This window comes from Physella acuta, unplaced genomic scaffold (assembly GCF_028476545.2).
Source record: "Physella acuta isolate Inbredline_101_S28 unplaced genomic scaffold, ASM2847654v3 ptg000324l, whole genome shotgun sequence".
In the NCBI taxonomy this organism is placed as follows: Eukaryota; Metazoa; Mollusca; class Gastropoda; family Physidae; genus Physella; species Physella acuta.
Window position 1 is genome coordinate 199,138 of NW_026731843.1, and position 24,863 is coordinate 224,000.

General features: G+C 40.1%; 1 protein-coding gene across 2 annotated transcripts; it reads right to left on the reverse strand.

Annotated features, from left to right (window-relative positions):
- Positions 1-153: 153 nt before the first annotated feature.
- LOC131940637 (calpain-5) lies at positions 154-10,510 on the reverse strand. Of its 2 annotated transcripts, none has more exons than XM_059299345.1 (11): positions 10,294-10,510; positions 8,656-8,787; positions 8,154-8,362; positions 7,545-7,737; positions 5,916-6,112; positions 5,464-5,541; positions 5,168-5,348; positions 4,475-4,579; positions 3,804-4,009; positions 3,403-3,524; positions 154-2,930 (listed from the first exon to the last, which is right to left on the reverse strand). In XM_059299345.1, the coding sequence occupies exons 1-11, from the start codon at positions 10,462-10,464 to the stop codon at positions 2,605-2,607; spliced, it is 1,920 nt and encodes a 639-aa protein (XP_059155328.1). In that variant the 5' UTR covers positions 10,465-10,510; the 3' UTR covers positions 154-2,604. The 2 variants fall into 2 exon arrangements, with proteins under 2 accessions (XP_059155328.1, XP_059155329.1); XM_059299346.1 differs by lacking the exon at positions 154-2,930 and adding an exon at positions 3,155-3,225.
- Between the last annotated feature and the right edge of the window lie 14,353 nt (positions 10,511-24,863).

The window sequence follows — 24,863 nt, forward strand, 5'->3', positions numbered from 1 at the left end:
CATTTGTCAATTATGTATTTGTTTTTAAAATGCTATACTTCAAAAATGGCATGCTTTAAGGAAGATATCCTGGCAAAGTAGGTGTGGTAATGAATGCATGTATTGTATCCTTTAGTTCTATTATTTCATCATCAAACAAAAGAAACAATCAAATTTAAATGTTAAAATATTTTACTTTATAAAATTGAGTAAATATGTGAAATGTAAATAGATCTATAGATTTCATACAAAATATCTAACAAATCAGCACATTTTCTGAGAAAGCCATCTACACAATTCAATGTTAACTTGACAAAGGCAAGATTCAAGAACTATGTAATTTTAAAACATACTACTTTGAAATTTCGATGTGTGGCCACATTTATATTGATTTTAAAAATTTTGGTTATTTTCAATTAAAATCAGAAACAGTATTGACACTGTTATATAATAGAAAAAAAATTGCACTTTTGCAGAATTTCTTCCTGTTAAGCTGAATATACATATCACATTTTTAAAAATTATAAACTTAAATCAAATTAAAAAATCAGACCATAGAGGATGAAGTACAAAAAGACTGCAGTGCCATAAGTACTTTGCTATTTTAGACGTCTTACAAGTTGTATTAAGTTGAAAAAATAAAACAAGTGAAAGAGCACATTTGTTGGGTTGTGACAGTGTGCCTTCTAAACCTGGTTATATTCTAAGTGTGCTGCTATTTTTAAAATTAGAAGAAATAAATTATACTGGATTTCAACATTTATAATGAATGTTTAGTAATTTTTTGTAATGACCTACCAGTATGCTTAGAAAAAAAAAAAGGTAGAAGTGTATAAAATAATTAGATCTAAATCCATAAAAACATGTGGAGGCCACATGAGGTGTAGTAATTAATTACCATCAATATTTAACTTGATTTAAACAAATAAATTATGCCAAGTAACCACAGCTGACAATATTTTAATTAAAAAAAAAACAAGGTCATAAATAAATTATATATATAGGCCTAATATATATATAATGAAGTTGGTTTATAGGGTCACAAGCTAAATAAAAAGCAGACATTACCAGTAAAAAGGAAGCAAAACTAGCTTTGCAATATTAAAATGAAAATGCAAGAAAATTCAATTTATGTCATTTCTTTTTCAATTAGTTACTTCTAAAATAAATGAATGATCTTTGATTGCAGAAATTATTCATTTTTTTAAGAATGGCGCATATGTATCAAATTTGTGTGGTAACAGGAATGATTTACAATAGAATTATTCTTATTCGAGCGTCACACTGGGTGATGAATTATTATTTTTATCTTTCTCTGAATATAAAGTTTGTACAAGGATTAAAAAAACTGCATCTAGACATAAATTCAACTTGTTCCAGGTTTTTATTGCACCCAGGTAAACTTTATGGCCAGGTAAGACCCACCCGTACATTAGGTTAAGTCCGTACATAGGTAAGTACTGACAGTGCTATTTTCTTTTGTCTAGACACAACACCTTACAAGACCAAATGTTTTTTACTAATATAAAATAATAAAATATTGGAATAATTATCTTGTAAATTGTAAGAGTTGACAAAGATAAAAAGTTCTTAAAACCAGAAATGTCAGCACCACAAGGCATACAAATATTGCTTTGTAAAAATTCAATAGAAAAATTGCATATTACCCTTAAAAAAAGAGAAAATAAACAAGTTCACTTTTTTTAAAATTTTGCCACAATAAAATACATGAAAATAAATTAGGTTGAAACATAAGGGGACATATTTATAAAGAGATTAGATACTCGAAGATACAGTATTTTTCTTTACATCCGTTGGCTATACATAGTAAAATAATGCTGTAAGAATTTAATCAGTAAATCTTTTTTAAAAGTAACACCAAATATAAATAATTGCTTACAAAAGATATTAAATATGTGGTTACATTCGTCCAAAACAGTGACCAAGAAAATACAGAGAACAAAGTTATTTTTTTCTGCAACTATCAATTGTTTCAGATTTCTCCTAATGCTGTCTACTTGACTTAAAACATTTGCCTTCACAACAAAGTGATTTAATACTCCAAAGCTTTTATAAGTTTTCCTCTACGTTTGTTGCACAGTTAAAAAGAAGAAAAAAAATGTAGGCAAATTAGAGATAGCCAATGCGTTGGTAAAGAATGTTTTTGGCCATTGGTAAAAGTTGTTTGAGCAAAAACAAAATCTGGAATATTTTGTCAACAAACTGAATTTGATATAGGCCTACAGCTAAATAATGGAAGGAAATTGTGACTTGCTAAATAAAATTTTTGTACTAGTCTATTTTCATTGAATATAAAAACATGTTAAAACAATAAAATATTTAGATCTACATCTAAATGTGGGAATTAAAAAAAAATCCTATAACGTAGGAAAATCTTTATAACAAAAGATAAAACAATATAAAAATTAACAAAGCAATATAATTAAATGCTGGGGTCCCATGTAAGGCAATTGGTGAAGAGGGAACCAAAAGTTACTTTGTAAGAGAAGCAAAGAATCACTAGAAATGTTGACAAGTGGAGAAATTTCTTGTGACTTTACAAGACACTGTCCTCATGCACGCAGACTAAATAATAAATAGATTTTAAAATCACTCCAAGAAAACCTAAACAGATGTCAAATTTCGGGATTGGGTAATTCTAACTGTCAGTTTCCCAGGCTTGGCCACGGTGGTTTCATTTTTCTTGTGACCAAATAAATCCAGCATGAGAGTCTGGCTCTTGCACTCGTCTGTTGTGGTCAGCAGGTGCTGGCCCATGTGGTCATCTCGCAGGATGTTGTTGTTCCACACCTGAATCTTCAGCGGGTGTTTGGTAGGATTGGATCTATAAAACAATGCTGACACATCCCACTCTGGATTAGTTGTGTTCTTACAGCATGATGTGGTGACAGTGGTCCCTTCACAGGAGATGATACAGTAAGGATCTGCGCCTGAAATTATTAAAACATTTACAGTAAGGATCTGCTCCTGAAATTATTCAAACATTTACAGTAAGGATCTGCTCCTGAAATTATTAAAACATTTACAGTAAGGATCTGCTCCTGAAATTATTAAGACATTTACAGTAAGGATCTGTTCCTGAAATTATTAAAACATTTACAGTAAGGATCTGCTCCTGAAATTATTAAAACATTTACAGTAAGATCTGCTCCTGAAATTATTAAAACATTTACAGTAAGGATCTGCTCCTGAAATTATTAAAACATTTACAGTAAGGATCTGCTCCTGGAATTATTAAAGCATTTACACTAAGGATTTGTTGTTGAAATAGTTTTGAATATTTGAAATTTAGCTAGGATTGAAATAATAAAAGATGCACATATTAAAAATATGCTGTGATAATCTGACAGTGTTACAACCAATCCAGTCTAACAGCTGAGGTCAAACAATAATAAAACCAACCTCCAGTGCGATCTTGCTTCTCTAGACCATCAGCACCAACAATGTGGACGTGGGTCACCATGACCGGTGCTTTACCACAACAGTTGTACCAGCTCTTGACCGGCTTCTCTTTGGTCAACTCTCTGATAAAACAATTGTCCTTTAGTTCAACATGTTTAAAGCATACATTCATCTCTTTGGTCAACTCTCTGATAAAACAATTAACCTTTAGTTCAACGTGTTTAAAACATACATTCATCTCTTTGGGCAAATCCCAGTAATAAAACCTTTAGCCAAGCAGGTTTCACAAATAAATTAAATCTAGTAACTCACAGTATTTAAAGTGGTCACTATGTGTCTCAGTATTTGACATAAATGATAAAGAAATCTGGTTAGCTAAATAAGTAAAGAAAAAAACTTACTTAAAGTTATTGTGGGAACTGGTGTACACTCTAAATAAATAGCTAGCTTCAATATTGGGGTCAAAGGTCGATGGTATAACAACATAGCGACCTTTCTTCATTGGACCATGTCGCAGGAAAATGGACCTGCTGTTTCTGTAGACGGTTGACGTGATCTTCTCTTGTAGGGACACGTCATGGATGCGGTACTCCCTGTTCATCTCCACCTTCAAGTTTTGGTATGGTTAGGTTGGAGAGTAAATGACATCACTCTACTGAATTAGATTTCCGCCCATCCCCCTCCCCCCACAAAAAGCGTGACATCCCCATACCATAAATAAACATCACTAATTTCTAACTCCCCAAACCCCATAAAACTATCACTGAAATCCAAATTAACATTTTTAAAAAGATTTACTTTGAATAAAATGTATGCCTCTAAATATTTCTTAACCTCTCCCTCAGGGCAAAAATTCAGAATCGCCCTCTGACTAGGAGCGTAATGCCATTAATGTATGACCCACCGCCTGTGATGCCATTAATGTATGACCCACCACATGTGATGCCATTAATGAATGACCCACCACCTGTGATGCCATTAATGGATGATCCACCACCTGTGACTCAATTAATGGATAACTCACTGCTTGTGACATCATTTATGGATGACCCACTACTTGTTTATTACCCACCTTTAAAATGCTAAATCCCATCGTAACATTTTCTTTCTCTCTGGTAGTTTTCTGCATCAGTTGTATCATACACTCATCCCCTTCATCTACCAGGTCAAACATGAACTGAGAACATGTATTAGGTAAGATTAGATCATCCAGTTTCTCCTTAATAGTGTCACAATACTAAATTAATAACAAAAAAGTAAATGGATTTAACACAGTAAATTAGGGTTAATAAAACTATTTTAAACATAAAAAAACACAGGGTGTGTAAGGGATTAAAATTTAACTGTCAAGATAGGGCTAAGCTGTACAGTAAATTTTACAACAAAATATTTTTGTCTCATTAAGTCATCAAGCCTTAATATGAGTTGTTGTCTCAGCTACTTGTCTTTAATTTAAAAGGCTATTGTTAGTGCTGGGTCAAATTGCATATATGTATTTGTATCCAGTGTTTTCTCTGCATGTCTACACCCCTCTGGCTAAGTAGAGAACATAACTTATACAGAAAATGTATACTTTAACTAGTGTCCACTACCACAGAAGAGAAAATGTCTGAAAGAAACCCTGCTTGCATTCAATAGCGTAGGTAGGCAGAATTTTTTATATAGGGGAGGGGGGGGGGAGAGGGGGTCAATATTGAGGAAATTTGACAAAAAAAAAAAACAACAAATACCTATTGACCTGACTGAACACAGTTCTTGTTATTACCTGAGGATTCTTTAAGAATGAGTCTGCATTGTTAGGGCAACCACCAGCTCTCTCTGGAATCTTCCAGGCTCCATGGGCCAGACCTTCATGCCAAGTTTTGGCCAGGCTAAACATGGATGTGTTGACCACTCTACAGATGCAAGTCTGGACAAAATACTTGCAGTAATCTTCAAAAGTCATCCTAGTAGAAGTCAAAAATAAAAGAACAACAAAAAAAAAAATAAAATTCACATTTTTGTTGTTCATGGATATTCAAATGTAAAAGAAAAAAGGCCAAAATTTTCTGGTCCACTTACCAAAACTCTCCATCCTCTTCAAAAGTTAAACCTATTTTAGTTCTGTCACCAGAACTGATTTTATTCCACTCAGGGGATCTGAAAGAAAAATATTGGGTCATTAAGACACATCACTCAAACATCAACCCACCCATCACTAAAACATCAACTAACCCATCACTCAAACATCAACTCACCCATCACTCAAACATCAACCCACCCATCACTCAAACATCAACCCACCCATCACTAAAACATCAACCCACCCATCACTAAAACATCAACTCACCCATCACTCAAACATCAACTCACCCATCACTCAAACATCAACTCACCCATCACTCAAACATCAACCCACCCATCACTCAAACATCAACTCACCCATCACTCAAACATCAACCCACCCATCATTAAAACATCAACCCACCCATCACTCAAACATCAACCCACCCATCACCCAAACATCAACTCACCCATCACTAAATGCACCTTTCCACTCCCCTTTCCCCCAAGGATTTCGAAGCCTAATCATGGGCAACTTTTCTCTATTAAAAAGCCCAAACAACCCTGACCCCTCCAGGTGGACATTCTTGACAGCTGTGATGCCGTACGCGTGACCTTTGACCAGTCCAGTTTCTGTTGTTGCCTCCATGTCATCTAGTGATGTCGCCTACACCAATACAACAAATACAATTTGGTTTGAAATAATTTTATCTGCATCTAAGGTAAGTGATTTCATTTACACTATTATTACTAACATTTATTGAAATACCAGAATTTTATGTTTAATATTTACTTGTCAAGTAAGGTACAAAGAAACATTTATATTTTTCAATTTAAAACACTGTCAATTATTTAGAAGTAGTTTTCATGGAACAGACCTGATGCACACTTTACACATCAATTCTGTCTTCAGACATGTGGCACTTGAATAAAGCTGCCATAACTACTAGAGGGGGGGGGGGGGCATCAACTAGACTTACTGGTATAGAGGGCGGCCATCAACTAGACTTACTGGTATAGAGGGGGGGGGGGGGGGCCATCAACTAGACTTACTGGTATAGAGGGGGGGGGCCCATCAAATAGACTTACTGGTATGGAGGGGGGGGGGGCCATCAAATAGACTTACTGGTATAGAGGGGGGGGGGGGGGAGAGGGCCCATCAAATAGACTTACTGGTATAGAGGGGGGGCATCAACTAGACTTACTGGTATAGAGGGGGGGGGCCCATCAACTAGACTTACTGGTATAGAGGGGGGGGGAGGGCCCATCAAATAGACTTACTGGTATAGAGGGGGGGCATCAACTAGACTTACTGGTATAGAGGGGGGGGCCATCAACTAGACTTACTGGTATAGAGGGGGGGGCCCATCAAATAGACTTACTGGTATGGAGGGGGGGGGCCATCAAATAGACTTACTGGTATAGAGGGGGGGGGGAGGGCTCATCAAATAGACTTACTGGTATAGAGGGGGGGCATCAACTAGACTTACTGGTATAGAGGGGGGGCCCATCAAATAGACTTACTGGTATAGAGGGGGGGCCCATCAACTAGACTTTCTGGTATAGAGGGGGGGGCCCATCAACTAGACTTACTGGTATAGAGGGGGGGGGGCCATCAACTAGACTTACTGGTATAGAGGGCGGGGGGCCCATCAACTAGACTTACTGGTATAGAGGGGGGGGGGGAGGGCCCATCAAATAGACTTACTGGTATAGAGGGGGGGCATCAACTAGACTTACTGGTATAGAGGGGGGGCCCATCAAATAGACTTACTGGTATAGAGGGGGGGCCCATCAACTAGACTTTCTGGTATAGAGGGGGGGGGCCCATCAACTAGACTTACTGGTATAGAGGGGGGGGCCCATCAACTAGACTTACTGGTATAGAGGGCGGGGGGCCCATCAACTAGACTTACTGGTATAGAGGGGGGGGGCCCATCAACTAGACTTACTGGTATAGAGGGCGGGGGGCCCATCAACTAGACTTACTGGTATAGAGGGGGGGCCCATCAACTAGACTTACTGGTATAGAGGGCGGGGGGCCCATCAACTAGACTTACTGGTATAGAGGGGGGGGGGGGGCCATCAACTAGACTTACTGGTATAGAGGCAGCCATCAGTGATGTCCTATCCACCTCCTTCTGCATGCGAGCAAACAGCGCCACCCTCTCCTCAGGTTTTGATGAGACTTCCATCTTGATCATATCCAAGGTGTCAGACACCCCCCCTGTAAAATCCTCTAGAGCCTCGCTCAGTTCTCCCCCATCCAGCGCCTCATATGTGCCAAACAATCTGCACAATAATTACTTAATTAGTGTTAATTAGCAGACAATCTGCACAATAATGAATTATTTAGAAGACAATATACACAATAATGAGGATGAGTGAATTAGGAATACCATGACTTAATTTGTGGACAAATTAGAAAACACTGGCTTAATAATTTTATTTTTTAAAGTTTATTATTTTCTTCAGGCCGTAAAATTTAGAAACGTTAGTTTCCAATTAATTAAAACTATACAGAAATTACATCAGCAGCAATAAGAGTGGGCAATAGGTTTGCACTAGAGTTCAGGTCCCTGGATAGAGCAGCCAACTCTGCCTTATGTTCTAACCCCAACACCTTTCCCCGGTGTAAACCATTGTTTCCAAAATGTTATCAAAAAATTAAAATAAATAAAACATTGACAGAGAGCACTAAACCTTACTTGGCATAAGCCTTTTCCAGCAGGGCTGACCAAAACTCATTGCGGCTCTGTGAGTGGATAAAGACCAGCTGGTCATTGATTGTGGGCAGCATGTCATCAATGACCACTTCTACCCACTCACCAAAGCGCCAGAACTGGAACTTAAAGATGCCCTGATAGTTGTCTGGCTTCTCTGGGTCCCATTCTTGACCTTTGGCATCTGGAATCACCTGGTCAATCAATTAGTAATCACCGTCAGATCATTAGAAAATATAGGCCTAATTAATAACGAACAGTTGTGATAAAATAAAATTAATCACCATCAGGTCATGGTAAAACATAATTAATTACACCAACTTACAGTAATAAGTGAGTTTAGAAATTTAAAAATTATTATCACAAAAATAAAACTTTAATATTTTTGTATTACTTGTGTCTAATGTTGAAAAAATAATAAATGAACTAAGCACTAAAATGCCAAAGGATTTTAGAACTGAGTTGGTGCCTTATTTATTTCGTTTACCTTATTCCAGATTTGTTTGAAGGAAGCGAGGCAAGAGGAAGCCGCGACAAACCAGCAATTGCCCAGCTTGCCTTGAGTGACATCACCAGAGCTGGCACCTTCTACAAAAAGTTTAGGATCATTGCAGATTTGCTGCAAAATATGATGTGATAAAAGTTTAGGATCATTGCAGATTTGCTGCAAAATATGATGTGATAAAAGTTTAGGATCATTGCAGATTTGCTGCAAAATATGATGAGATAAAAGTTTAGGATCATTGCAGATTTGCTGCAAAATATGATGTGATAAAAGTTTAGGATCATTGCAGATTTGCTGTAAAATATGATGTGATAAAAGTTTAGGATCATTGCAGATTTGCTGCAAAATATGATGTGATAGCATACTGAATTCAAAATTTCAATAATTTGGTCCAATATGCAATTTAGTATGTGTCAACTTGTTATGTGCCATATAGGCAGTTGACTACGATTTCAGCCAATTTTTCCTTTTGGATTTGCTTCCATAGCCTATGTTCAACCAAAAATAAATTACAAAGCAGCAGTTGTTCGATTTTTGGAGTTGTCTCGCCTAGAAGAGTTGCTGTCCCCAGCTAACAAGCCTCATCTGCCTGAGGGTTCGAACTCGAGACTTATCGGTTTAGCAAGCATGAGCTTTACCGACTTGACTACGCCGACTACCTCTTAAAGTAGTCAAAACAAAACTTAGAATTATTTAATAAAAAATTGTTTTAAATTAAAATGAATGTTTTGTTTTTTCACACTTACAACTTATACCACAAAATTTGTGAAAAAAGAATGAAGTTTGAAATAGCAAATGTAGCAAATTTTCCTAAAGTCATTAACATGATCAGTCTAACTTAAAAGCTGTTTTGTACATTACATTTAGCTGTTTGTCTCAGTTGGAGTTTAAATTATTATTGTAAGTCTAGTACTAGTAGATTTACATTTTATAAAAATAACAACTTATATTGTGTAAAAAAAAATAAACTGAATTATCCAGGTGGATTTACTCGATTTTCTCCTTCAAATAGTAACAGCTCTTTGATGTTTTTTTTTTACTGCTCACTCTACTCCACCAGCTGCCGCAGACTAATCAATGAATCAATAGATTAGAGCAGCAATAATCACTTGTACGGACTGCTTGGTGGGTTACTAGGACCAGCCAACAGTACAAAATCAATGAAGATTATTTCACATTTATTAATAGAAAGATAACAGTAAAAAATCATTTGCATTTATTAAAAGAAAGATAGCAGTAAAAAAATCAAACTGGCTGCCAAAGTACACAATGTTGGTGATATGTACAGCAGTATAGAATATCATAGATGAATGTCTTTTTTTATCCAAGTTTAAAGGATACTAAGAATAATGCAAGCAAAAAAAAAAACCCACAAAAAACCAACAGTTTAAAATTAGGTAAAGTAAGAGATTGACACTTTGTATAAAAGCTATAGTCATAATTTATACAGAAGTATTCACATCATATGTATTATGTATGGATGTCCACTCACTGTATGACTGTATGTCAACCATATGGTTAAAAAACAGTAACTTCACCTGTCATTCTGACGATGTAAAGTACAAAGTTCAGATAAACTTCTGACAATTTGAAGTACAAAGTTAAATAAACATTTTTTACCTTTGGTCTTTTCCACACAATGTTCCCAAATTTTCCAGGAACTTTTGACAACGACCTCTCGTCAGGGGGGAACTCGACATCTATAAATAGAGTTCCTCTTGTCTGGCAATCCTTCTTCAGCTTGTTGTAGTCCTGGCCCTTGTATTTTTTCACAGAGTTGAAGAACACCATCCTGAGGCTCTGCTTCTACTGTACAGTGGTGGTGGTCAGTGGTGGTCAGCGGCTGCTGAATGGAAACAAAATTTGAGTAGCTGCAACAATGGCAATGTTAAACTAGCCTCAATCAAACAGACAAAATATGATGTGATTAAATTGGAGACAAATAATTTTGTGACTGATGAGGACAATCATATTTGTGAATGATGGGAGACAATCATATTTGTGAATGATGGGAGACAATCATATCATGTTATTGATGGGAGAAAATCATATCATGTTATTGATGGGAGACAATCATATCATGTTATTGAAGGGAGACAATCATATCATGTTATTGATGAAGGACAAATATAAGGTGAATGATGGGAGACAACCATACGAGTGAATGATGGTAGAATCATATTTTGTCATTGAAAGGTGAGAGCCAATCATATTATACAGAAATTGTTTCCTAACAGTGTTAGTTGATAAACAAATCCAGAAAAGATTAAAGAAATCCAGTGATAAGTGTAGCTTATAAGTTAAGTTATGTAGATTGGTTGAGGGATTGTGCGGTCAAATGGTAGAGAATTACCTGACTGCTAAACAAGTCTCAAGTTTAGATCCCAGCTTTCAACCACACCTGGCTCACCTTAGGGAAAGTAAAAACGACTCGTCATAGTTCTTACCATATTATACCTTCAGGGGAGGGGGGGAAGGGTAACAGCCAACAGAACACTAATGTCTGTTTTCTCATTCTTATTTAGACGGGATGTTAACAATGACGGTCTATAATTAATTCTGGGAAATCCCGATTTTGGTCGGGCGCTAATGTCAAGGTCAGGTACTCTGCATGGTGTGTTGTGGAATGACCGGAGGATTTAAGGATCTGACCGCTCGGGGACAAAGGTGGTGGGAGGGGGCGGGGCTAGGATGACCTTGAAAATCTATCGCCCCGTTGCATTCCAAATAAAGAATGTCTGGACTAAACCATACACATAGCTGTGGGGTGGGGGGGGGGGGGGGGTACGATGACCCACAAGATGTCGTGAGATGAAAGAAGAAAGAGAGAAGGCACAACTAGGGTCTAGGTCACCCTGACCTTGTGGATCTTCAATGAATGAGACGGTTCGTTTGGGATCAGCTGACGTAGGCGACCTTTACAGCCAGACAGGTGATCTCTGCTGCAGCAGTGAATACATTTTTTATTGGGGGGGGGGGGGGGGGAGAGAAAAATGTCAACATTAGATTTTGTATTGCAGTTTTTTTTTGTAAGAGAAAATGTCAACATTTATTGTAAAGACCTTTTTGTGCGGAAAAATATCAAAATTTACCTTTGAATCTATTTGTCCCCCCCATAGTTTCTTACCGCCCCCCCCCCCCCCCCCCACCCCGAACGAAATGAAATTTATATAATTTATATAGAAAATATATACTTTTAACAGTGTCCGCCCCCCGAAGAAAGTTTACCGCACCCCCGAAGATTTCAAGTGCCCCCCCCCCCGGAGAAAAAAGTCTGGAAGAAACACTGGTCTCCCCCCCCCCCCCCCCCATATTCTACCAACACGCTTAAGTTCTAGATTGTATTAATGTGTGTATTAATGGCGTAATAGGGAATTGCCTAACTCAACTTTCTCCACAACATTGATTGGAATGTATCGAGCCATCAAAGGTTTTGAAATCAGTCGTATGTAGCGAACGTTAGCCGCAAGCTACATCACTGGGAGCATGAGTCACCGACACGTGTTACATCAGATCGAGACAGCTGAACTCTTCCATACCGGAGTTAAATTTAATTGTTTCATTCACACCAGCAACAAATACTGATCTAGAGCGAGAGCCGGGTGATCTAGACTAGGCCTAGCCAGCTTCAGTGGCGTACCGGATGAGCGATGGTGGATGGTGGGTGTCCGCCCCCCCCCCCCCCCCCGAAAATTTCAAGTGCCCCCCCCCCCGAACGAAATGAAATTTATATAATTTATATAGAAAATATATACTTTTAACAGTGTCGTCCCCCCCCCGTCCCCCCGGAGAAAAAAGTCTGGAAGAAACACTGACTGTACTGTATTTACAACTTTTTTCCCTGTAACTTTTGTCTATTTTGAAAGTTGCATTAACATTTATGTTTTAGTTAACAACGCCCCCCCCCCCTTTCCCACTATCAAGTTCCAGGTTTCACCATTATTTTTTTTCCTAGAAAATATAAAGTATTCGAAACAGGTGAAAACAGACAGTTTACAGAAGGTAGAGATTTATTCTACGTTTGTATTTAATGTGGCTTATCTGGTGTAACATGATTTTAGATATCGTGCGATGAGTAGGATTAGATGCTAGCAGTGAGAAAAGTTGGGACGGAGGAAGATATGACATTAACGCTGATACAAAAATACATTACTGCTAAATTTTTAAGAGCAAAGGCATCGCTTGGGAGGGTGTGTGGGGCGGTGGCTGACACTAATGGGGCGCCAATAAAGTAGAGAGAAAAAAATCTCAGCTTCTTTTGAGCTGCTTTACTGAATTATTGACAATGGAATAATGCTACTTGGCCTTGTGGACCGTTTTCTATATAATTTGTGTGGTTCCAAAATAAAAACTGTGCGCGCTTTTCCAATGTGGTGGGGAAGAGTGAAGCTTTTTGCCAACTTGAGGGCGAAAAATCGATAGTTTACCCCAGGCGCTAGAGTTTGTTGCTACGCCTCTGTTTAAAAGCAAAATGAAATAAAATATTTAAAGCGGTATGGTGATGATGACTCATTGGCACACTAGTCCCAGCAAAGTTGGTGCGTATTTAACACTGGAGTATTTAAATGTGAAGTCAGCTTCATAATAAATCCTTCATAACAAACCCTTCACGGTGAGAGTTGGGCGCGAGGAGGTAGGCTGTCGCCCACACCACCCTCGCGCTAACCCCCCCCCCCCCCCCCCCCCCATTTGAGTAGCCTTCGACACAGTAACGGTGTTAACTGTGTTAACCGTTTAACACCCACTGTCTTGTCGCCCATAATTAAAGCTTACGTTTATTTACTACACGTAAACAGTTTGGCAATGTAGTAACTAAATATAGCACCCACGTCAAAATCCTAGAGCTGAAAGTAGCAATAGTAAAAACGAGCCGACCCGCGGCGAATCATACGCCGCTATATTGTTGTTTTATTTTCTACTTTTGTCAGTAATTCATAATTTAAAAACACTAAAACCCTCCTTTCCCCCCAACCCCTACCCCCCCCCCCAGACCTTGTGGGGGTGGATGTGGTAGCGATATGCCTAGAGAGGAAAAGAGGGGGCTGCTAAGAGGGGCTGCCAGAAGGCGCGCTTACAGCTTGGTGTTTTCTAGGGTCTCCAAGAAGAGAATTATATATATAGATGGTGTTTAGTAAAAAAAACAACTTTTTGTTTAAAAGTTCGTATTTTCATTAATATATATAGTATATATATATATATATATATATATATATATATATATATATATATATATATATATATATATATATGTATATATATGCAGGCCTACACGGTGACTAATGAAGTGTAATGGCTATTTAGGCCAAACATTCAGACTCAACTAAAACTAAAAATAAATTTTAACGAACCGGCGACACATGTGTCATCACCCACTTAGTGTGGGCCAGGTACATCTATGCACGTCAATGTAAACATTCAGGTCACTTGTTGGGGCAGGTTTGTCCAGGCCCGTGGTTGGGTGACCTCACCGTCACGGTGTGTGTGTGGAGGGGGGTGGGGTGGTTAGGGGGGGGGGAGTTGATAAGTGATGCGAAGACCTTGGATTCCGGTAAAGTCGTTGACAGCAGTACGACCGTTGACCACCGGCGGACCAAGGATAAAATGACGACCCCTGGAAAAAAGCTGACAATTTGATAGAAGTGCGAGCTCTAATAGGGCAACACATAAACAACGGGGGAAAACCTGGGCAACAATAGAGCGAACCCTAGACAACAACAGAGCGAACCCTGGACACAACAGAGCGAACCCTAGACAACAACAGAGCGAACCCTAGACAACAACAGGGCGAACCATGGGCAACACCAAGACGAACCCTAGACAACAACAGGGCGAACCATGGGCAACACCAAGACGAACCCTAGACAACAACAGAGCGAACCCTAGACAACAACAGAGCGAACCCTGAACGAGCAGCTCAGACCCTGGACAAGTGCCACCCCCAGACCACAACACGGCCATCTCTCACAACTTGTCCTGTCAATTGCTATCAGCCCACACCTAGGGGTGTGGTTAACGTGTCAATCTGTGTGTTGGTATGTTGTTCATTCATAATTAAAATCACGTGACAAGACAGCAACGCCTACACCAGGCTACACTACTAGATCTAACAGGAGGGCTGGGGTGGTAGTGGGAGCCCCGGGCAAGGTACATCAATGACAGAACTGTCCTTCCTACATTTTTAATTAGATCAATCATTTAGGGTCATCCAATTATCAGGTCCACACGTAATTAATACATTGGGTCGCTTTGACGAATACAGTGGGCTATCCAGTGGTGTCACAAAGTCGGGTGTCACCCAGTGCAGCAGTTGCGGGTGTCACCCTTCCTCTACAACAATTTTGCATTTTCGGTTTGGTGTCACTCCCTCTTCCGTATTTGTTTATTATTGTAACTGAATAAAGCATTGTTTTCACACTAGTTTTACAATTTTCCTATGATGTCACCCCCCCCTTACACGACGCCACCTGGTGTGGATGGCACCACCCACCCCGCGCTGTGACGCTACTGGTACCATGTGACCGATACAGTGGACGCTACTTGTACCATGTGACCGATACAGTGGACGCTACTTGTACCATGTGACCGATACAGTGGACGCTACTGGTACCATGTGACCGATACAGTGGACGCTACTTGTACCATGTGACCGATACAGTGGACGCTACTGGTATCATGTGACCGATACAGTGGACGCTACTTGTACCATGTGACCGATACAGTGGACGCTACTTGTACCATGTGACCGATACAGTGGACGCTACTGGTATCATGTGACCGATACATTGGACGCTACTGGTACCATGTGACCGATACAGTGGACGCTACTGGTACCATGTGACCGATACAGTGGACGCTACTGGTACCATGTGACCGATACAGTGGACGCTACTTTTACCATGTGACCAATACAGTGGACGCTACTTTTACCATGTGACCGATACAGTGGACGCTACTGGTACCATGTGACCGATACAGTGGACGCTACTTGTACCATGTGACCGATACAGTGGACGCTACTTGTACCATGTGACCGATACAGTGGACGCTACTGGTATCATGTGACCGATACATTGGACGCTACTGGTACCATGTGACCGATACAGTGGACGCTACTGGTACCATGTGACCGATACAGTGGACGCTACTGGTACCATGTGACCGATACAGTGGACGCTACTGGTACCATGTGACCGATACAGTGGACGCTACTTTTACCATGTGACCAATACAGTGGACGCTACTTTTACCATGTGACCGATACAGTGGACGCTACTGGTACCATGTGACCGATACAGTGGACGCTACTTGTACCATGTGACCGATACAGTGGACGCTACTTGTACCATGTGACCGATACAGTGGACGCTACTGGTATCATGTGACCGATACATTGGACGCTACTGGTACCATGTGACCGATACAGTGGACGCTACTGGTACCATGTGACCGATACAGTGGACGCTACTGGTACCATGTGACCGATACAGTGGACGCTACTGGTACCATGTGACCGATACAGTGGACGCTACTGGTGCCATGTGACCGATACAGTGGACGCTACTGGTGCCATGTGACCGATACAGTGGACGCTACTGGTACCATGTGACCGATACAGTGGACGCTACTGGTACCATGTGACCGATACAGTGGACGCTACTGGTACCATGTGACCGATACAGTGGACGCTACTTTTACCATGTGACCAATACAGTGGACGCTACTTTTACCATGTGACCAATACAGTGGACGCTACTTTTACCATGTGACCAATACAGTGGACGCTACTTTTACCATGTGACCGATACAGTGGACGCTACTGGTACCATGTGACCGATACAGTGGACGCTACTTGTACCATGTGACCGATACAGTGGACGCTACTTGTACCATGTGACCGATACAGTGGACGCTACTGGTATCATGTGACCGATACATTGGACGCTACTGGTACCATGTGACCGATACAGTGGACGCTACTGGTACCATGTGACCGATACAGTGGACGCTACTGGTACCATGTGACCGATACAGTGGACGCTACTGGTGCCATGTGACCGATACAGTGGACGCTACTGGTACCATGTGACCGATACAGTGGACGCTACTGGTACCATGTGACCGATACAGTGGACGCTACTGGTACCATGTGACCGATACAGTGGACGCCACTGGTACCATGTGACCGATACAGTGGACGCTACTTGTACCATGTGACCGATACAGTGGACGCTACTGGTACCATGTGACCGATACAGTGGACGCTACTGGTACCATGTGACCGATACAGTGGACGCTACTGGTACCATGTGACCGATACAGTGGACGCTACTGGTACCATGTGACCGATACAGTGGACGCTACTGGTACCATGTGACCGATACAGTGGACGCTACTGGTATCATGTGACCGATACAGTGGACGCTACTTGTACCATGTGACCGATACAGTGGACGCTACTGGCACCATGTGACCGATACAGTGGACGCTACTGGTACCATGTAACCGGTACAGTGGACGCTACTGGTACCATGTGACCGGTACAGTGGACGCTACTGGTACCATGTGACCGGTACAGTGGACGCTACTTGTACCATGTGACCGATACAGTGGACGCTACTGGTACCATGTGACCGATACAGTGGACGCTACTGGTACCATGTGACCGATACACTGGGCCCATATGATGATTCGGCTGGTGATTCCCATAAACGTGTGCCAGGACGCCCATGAAAGAGCTAAATTTATTTAGTTGCTATCAATATTATCAAGTCATCATATCAGCGGGCCTACGAGTGGAGTAACGTCCATTAAAGCCAGCAGAAGCTTATCCAACGTTCCTCACCTGGTTTTAAATCCATCAACAAGCACATTACCCCCCCCCCCCACCCCCAACTCGCCAGATTCCCAACAGGCCTATCTCACCTTTCTTGCATTAAATCACCCCCCCCCCCCCCCTATTTCGACATCATCGTCGATGGCAAACAGCGGCAGAAAAACAAAGTTTTTGCTTTTAAAAATGGTCATCCAACAATTATCCAGTAAAAGAAAGATTACGGGATCATAAATAGGCATGGATGAGCACACTACCACAGTAATGTTTTGTCGTTGGTTTTATAAAGCAGGAAGTACGAAGCTCATGAGATAAAGTATAAAACAATCTCAGATTAGTCTCAGCATTAGTTTCAATAGGGGATAATAGCAGTGGCGTAGCGAGGTCGGGTGTCACCCGGTGCGGCACTTAATGGTGACACCCCCCAGAGGCGTAGCGACCCTCCCCGGGGACAAACTTTCAATTTGCACCCCCCTCAAACTTTCGATTTGCAACCCCCCCCCCCTCAAATTTTTCTCTATATATTTTGCTATTTTTTGCCTTGGTGTCACCCCCCCCCCTAAATGGTGTCACACGGTGCGGTCCGCAACCCCGACCCCCCCCCCCCCCCCTCGCTACGCCTCTGGATAATGGTATGCTTAACAAAAGGCACATACAAACAATGTAATGCAATTGTATAGTGATAAAAGCCGCTGAATAAAATGAATGAATTAAAAACCTGCACGACTAGTTGTTGTGTTGAATGAGATGTATCGCTCTGTATGTTCACCATTGCTAAAGTTAAAAGCTAATCTGCCGGCGGGGCCGGAGCGTTGTTTCATTAAATCTCCCGACCGACGTATATTTGAATAAAAAATCGAAACTTTACAATAACTATTAGGTCGTACACGATAACTTTTGGAAATTGTGCCTTTTGACCAGATCTGTATGTGCCACGATAACATTCTGAGTTAGCTGAGTGTGTGTAGTGTGTAACACGAGAGGAACGACACGGCTGCAGGTAGAATCACACACATACCTGTGTTGTATGAAAACACAGGTATATTTAATCTATGTGGAGAACGCACGCTGTGTCAACACACACGAGATTGTCGGCACATGACATTTTTGGCGTTTTTTTTTAACCTTTTCATCACTATTGAAGACAAACATTCAGATAAAAATAATTATAACTCGTGGGTAGCCCTACACGTCATATGGTTGAGCATACGCATACAGGGATGGTGCACATATTACATAACGTGATTGGGTGGTAATTAACCATTCTTTTTGTGGAGATATAGAACAATTATGATATACCACTGTCTCTGATTTTTAATTACTCTTATTATTTATAACATCTGCAATTCAGAATGGTCGGAATAATTAGATGAAATGCTACAACTGGCCTATGCGATTTTTTTCAATACAGAAACAAAACTAAATGGAAATGTTAAATAACATAATATCGGAATAGGTCACAGTACGGAATTTTAGAGTTGTAAAATGTGTGCACAATTCTTTAGGCGTGGTCAAACCAGCAGCGTATGTTGAGTACCGTTACCTCGTGTTGTATTGTGTTTACATCAGGTAACTAGTTCAGATGGTGACTCCCCCTCCCCCTCCCATACATCCCCAGGTCCCCAGGGGGAAGTGTTCATAGGTGTAGTGTAGGCGTATCCAGTTATACAGTCTGGTTGTCGCAGTGTTGCTTTCAAAATACTTTCATGCACCTCTCTGGAGATCATCTTTACCTCCCCTCCCCGGGGACGAAATTGAAAAAGGTAGAAAAATACCGCCCTCCCAGAAGTTTCAAGTCTCTCCCCCCCCCCCCCCCCCGCCATAGAATTATGTCCGAAAGAAGCCCTGGGTGGTCGTCTTATTTTTATCGCAAAAATATTCGCATTTATAACAGGCGGTGACAGTATTGGTACTGATAAAAAAATAGGGAAGGGGAGCTACCGTTTCTTAAGTCAGTGTTGTAAGTAGGACCAACTAGAATCTGGAAATAGGACCAACTAGAATCAGCAAGAATCTTGATCTAGTTGAGTAGGCTGGCTTGGTTACAACACACTCGGGGCGTTATGTCGGCACGCCCATGATAAATATTCTCAACTTTTTTAACCCAACGTCCACGCATGAGTTGAAATAAGAAATTATCTGCCACTCCTGTACAGGTCAGGCAAACAAACAAACATCACAAACCGACTGAAGACCAAAACTCGGCTCTCTATAACTGCAGTAACACACTTTGACTACCCCTAATGGCAGCATGAAGTTATGAAAATCTACATTTAACGCTTGGCTAGATCAATAAAAGATCAGCATAAAGGTTCCAGTCAAGTAGGTTATAGGTGCATGCTCGACGTGTTAAATAATAAATAGGCTTATAATATTTCTGTTAGGTTACAACCATTGGCCTACATTGGTAGTATTTTAGTTATATAGCTAGGCCTATAGGCCTACCTCTGCTATTTAATTTGTCCTATTCTATTTTATTATTAAATTAGGCCTATGAGTGCAAGGGTTAGGCTAACCTATATAATTTTATTTAATAATTTCAATTGTAATATGCCCTAAATACTAAATTAATATTAATAGGCCTAACCTTCTTAATTCACTCAGTATTTAAGATTTTAAGTTGACTAGCTAACTGGTAATTAATTACGACTAAAGCTAATTTTATTGGTTTCGGCCTGATTAACAGTTGCAAGCTACATTTTTATTTACACCAACAATTGACTAGGCGGTTAATTTAACTGTTTACTCCAAGTTTACAATCTCAACCAACAACGAGATTTCTAAATTAGCATGCTCGGCGCTACAGTCAGCATTTTTTCTACACGGCCCAACAGGTTGGCTCGGGTCAGTGAAGCAAACCCTCTGGCCACTTCGGTGACCAGCCCGGCGGTTAAAAACAAACACGGAAGCGTTGTCTGAGGAAGAATTTCTACTTACTTTCTTCACCAGTCGGCTGTACACACAGAAAGGCACATGGGGGTCAGACAGAACGTGAAACACTTGAGCGTCGGGAACAAACACATCGGAATGTTGTTGTTTTCTCTCGGCAGACGAGACACACTTCTTACGAGCGCGTTCATTGGTTCACCGCTGCAAGGCTTCGCCAGCCACCGCATGCCGTCGAGTAACGTTTTGAGGGCAGATCTATAATTAGATCTTAAGTATGTCATAGTATTTGGCGGAGTTACCGGCGGAGTAAAATATTTGGTGGTTATTTTTAGAGATGAACAGCCTTGAACATTTCCTTAACTTATACGCAAAACTAAAGATACTGGGAGAAACATGAAAGAAGTGTCAGTACGAAACACACTTCTTTATATTTTAACTCGACATCCCTCTCGTGCAAGGGATGAAAATGATAATAATAAAAACCCAACAACAAAGCAGCATCAAAGGAGTTAAAGCTTTAAAATGTATTGACCCAAGCTTAGTGTAGTGTGTCATTCAATCAACTCTAAAGGTAGTTACCCAACAACAAGCAGTTCAAAATCTCTGATATAACATTTTAACCTGCTAGTGCAGCTCACTGTCCTGCCCCCCCCCCTCCATCTCAGATTTTGGAGGATCTAGAAACACAAGATAAAGTAGGCAACAGTTGGCTCAAGTTTGAGCCCTTATGTAAATAGATCAGGCTGATGAGATTTGTCTGGCCCAGTACGTGTTTACTACAACTAGCCCACACAGCAGTTGGCTTTAACTATAGTCAGAGGCGTAGCGGGGGGGGGGGGGGGGTGCGGACCGCACCGGGTGACACCATTTAGGGGGGGGTGGCACCAAGGCTAAAAATAGTAAAATATATAGAGAAAAATTTGAGGGGGGGGGGGGAGGGGTGTGCAATCAAAATTTTGAGGGGGGGGGGGGGTTGCAAATCGAAAGTTCCAGGGAGGGGATGCAAATCGAAAATTTGTCCCCGGGAAGAGTCGCTACGCCTCTGGGGGGGGGGGGACACACACCATTAAGTGCCGCACCTGGTGACACCCGACCTCGCTACGTCACTGACTATAGTACACTGTAGGAAGACACACACATAAAAATGCACTACTAGGTGCTTATGTAGGAAACACTGGCCACTTCACCCACCCTAATATTGTATTAAAAGAAAAAAGCCCCACCCTGGTACCTCCCCTGTCTCTTGGTACAACCAATATTTCAATATGTTTATAAAACTGATTAGTATGTTAAAATACAAGCCAGAACAAACCCCTGAAAGCATTATCAAACACAAGTTTATTTCATTATATTTTATACAATCATTATTGCTATTGGTTGATAAAAAATTTGGGGGTGTGGCTGTCATGCACTGTTGTACACAAGGTAAACATTGTAATTAAATTAAAAAAATAAAAACATACAATAATTAATTTTTTTTCTCGTAGCCAGAGTACAGCTGGTGACTCATAAGTACAGATGGTGACTCATAAAACATGGTGACCCATAACAAATCTGGTGATGTTTTATACAGATGGTGACCCAATACATGTTGCAATACTAAGTACTGATCACAAGCTTAAAACACAATGAGAATATTTCAGTTGACAAACTCTTGTTTTAACTGGCTGGTACACCTAACACTCAGACGCTAACAGAGAAAATCAAAAACATTTGGGCCAGTTATTTCATCAGATAAAATAACAACGAGATCTGCTATAAATAAGTCTTTTTCCTCAACTGGCCCGTATCCAGCTATAGTGGTCACTGTATACAGGTCATTTTATACAAGTCATTAATAAAATTTAACAAATTATTTTTCCCCTGAATAAACAGTTTCTCGGTAGTTCCGATTAAAAATAAAATCATCTGGAAATTTTTCCATCTCTGCTTCATATCTTTAATACAAAACACAAGCTGTTTAGGTTTCCAAATTGGAATAGTTTTACATTATACTTTTCAACATCTTTATGATTTGTCAAATAACAAACATAACATATAGGACAAAAATAAGTGTTTTATTAGCCAAGAATAAATTACAGTTCCAAAGATATAATGAAAGTTACTCAGCATAAATAAAATACTTCCAACAAGTACAGCTATGCAGGAACAACACTTTCCCTGCAAGAGGCAAACAGCTAACAGTCAGTACTCTAGAATGATTTACCACACATCACAAAGTTAGCATTGTAGCATTACAGTCCTTATAGAACAGATGAAGTAGAGTTTGTGTTTTTTAAAAGAAATAACCTCAAAACTATAGGCCAACAAGTTGAGGTAAATTAGGAAGCTAACCTTAACCACGATGAACTGTTTTAGGGTTTGTGTTAGCATTCATTACATAAAGAGTAAATATTCGTAGGTCATTAGTAAACTTTTGGTCAAAGATTGTCCAGTATAAATGAAGGGACATAACTGCATGATAGTTAAATAAATTGTCAACATTAGCAAGTGGTAAAATAACATTCCCCTTGTCATAAAGCAACAGGACATATGTGAGTTATGTCCCTTTCATTTCTTACAGTCTCAAAAACTTTTTTTAAATAAAGTTTCATTTTGAACTTTTGCCATCTAGATCTACACCACTTACACAATTTATGAATGATATTTTGGTTTAACATGACAAAACATTTCCTAGACATTTTAAAACCTAAACCACAACTATCCCAATACACATTTTATGGAAGGTGAAGCAGAATTTTTTTATTGAATCCTAGCTGGAAGACATTCCATCTTTGTTTACAAAAATATCAGTGGAATCATTAGAAATATAAGGTTATATTTTATAAGAGAATATTTTTAGTGCATGATTTGTGAGGTGGCTTTCAATGCTAGTACCACTTTCAAAAGTCACATGATGTTCACTAAACAATGATTTGTACAACAGTTGCAAACATTACACAAAATAATTCCTGTTCATTTATCATTGATAGCAATAACAAATATTTTGTTCAATGAATAAAATGATTTATTTTAAAGACAATCTACCTTTACAAATGTATGATTAATATTTGAAATCTGCCTTTACAAATGTATTTTTAATATTTGAAATCTGCCTTTACAAATGAAGCTCTTTGTTTCCAGGTACACAACAAACAGACAATGTTGGATACCCCATGGACTGGCATGATCAGCTAACTTGTGGTTTATCAGACGGTTAAAAGACAGAGACTACAGCATAACATATATAGACCACAGCATGACATTTGTAGACCACAGCATGACATTTGTAGACCACAGCATGACATTTGTAGACCACAGCATGACATTTGTAGACCACAGCATGACATTTGTAGACCACAGCATGACATTTGTAGACCACAGCATGACATTTGTAGACCACAGCATGACATATGGAGCACAGCATGACATGTGGAGCACAGCATGACATGTGGAGCACAGCATGACATGTAGACCACCACTTTAACAAAACTGTTTTATTTCAAACTATTTCCACAAAAGTTTTTTAGCACACCATAACAAAACACTTTTATTTCACATAATTAAATAAAAAATATTTTTTTACATCATTAAATGTCATACTATACCATAACAAAACAAATCCACATAATTGTTTCATTAAAAAGTTATTAAGGCCATACTAACATTGCAATCAGACATGTAAAAAATAACGCAGCTACTGATTTAGTAAATTAAAAAAAAAGTTAGTCCAAAACAGATGAATGTTAGGAACTAAAGGAGTTGCATACAGAATAATGGAAGCTGATGATTAACAGAACCAATGAAGAGGGTACTCCCTAACATTCTATTCATTGTTACACAAATATATCATTGAATAATGTCTAAAATAAAAGTTTATAAATAATAAACATCTTGGTAAAAATAAACATACATTAAAGTACAAACAAGCATAGTAGAAACTGACCAGTGTATCCATTAACCCTGTCCAGGTGATCACTGACACTGTCCAGGTGACCACTGACCCTGTCCAAGTGACCATGACCCTGTCCAGGTGACCACTGACTGTCCAGGTGACCATGACCCTGTCCAGGTGACCACTAACGATGTCCAGGTGACCATGACCCTGTCCAGGTGACCACTGACTGTCCAGGTGACCATGACCCTGTCCAGGTGACCACTGACTGTCCAGGTGACCACACTGACTGTCCAGGTGACCACTGACCCTGTCCAGGTGGCCACTGACCCTGTCCAGGTGACCACTGACTGTCCAGGTGACCACTGACTGTCCAGGTGACCACACTGACTGTCCAGGTGACCACTGACCCTGTCCAGGTGACCACTGACCCTGTCCAAGTGACCACTGACTGTCCAGGTGACCATGACCCTGTCCAGGTGACCACTGACTGTCCAGGTGACCACACTGACTGTCCAGGTGACCACTGACCCTGTCTAGGTGACCATGACCCTGTCCAGGTGACCATGACCCTGTCCAGGTGACCACTGACCCTGT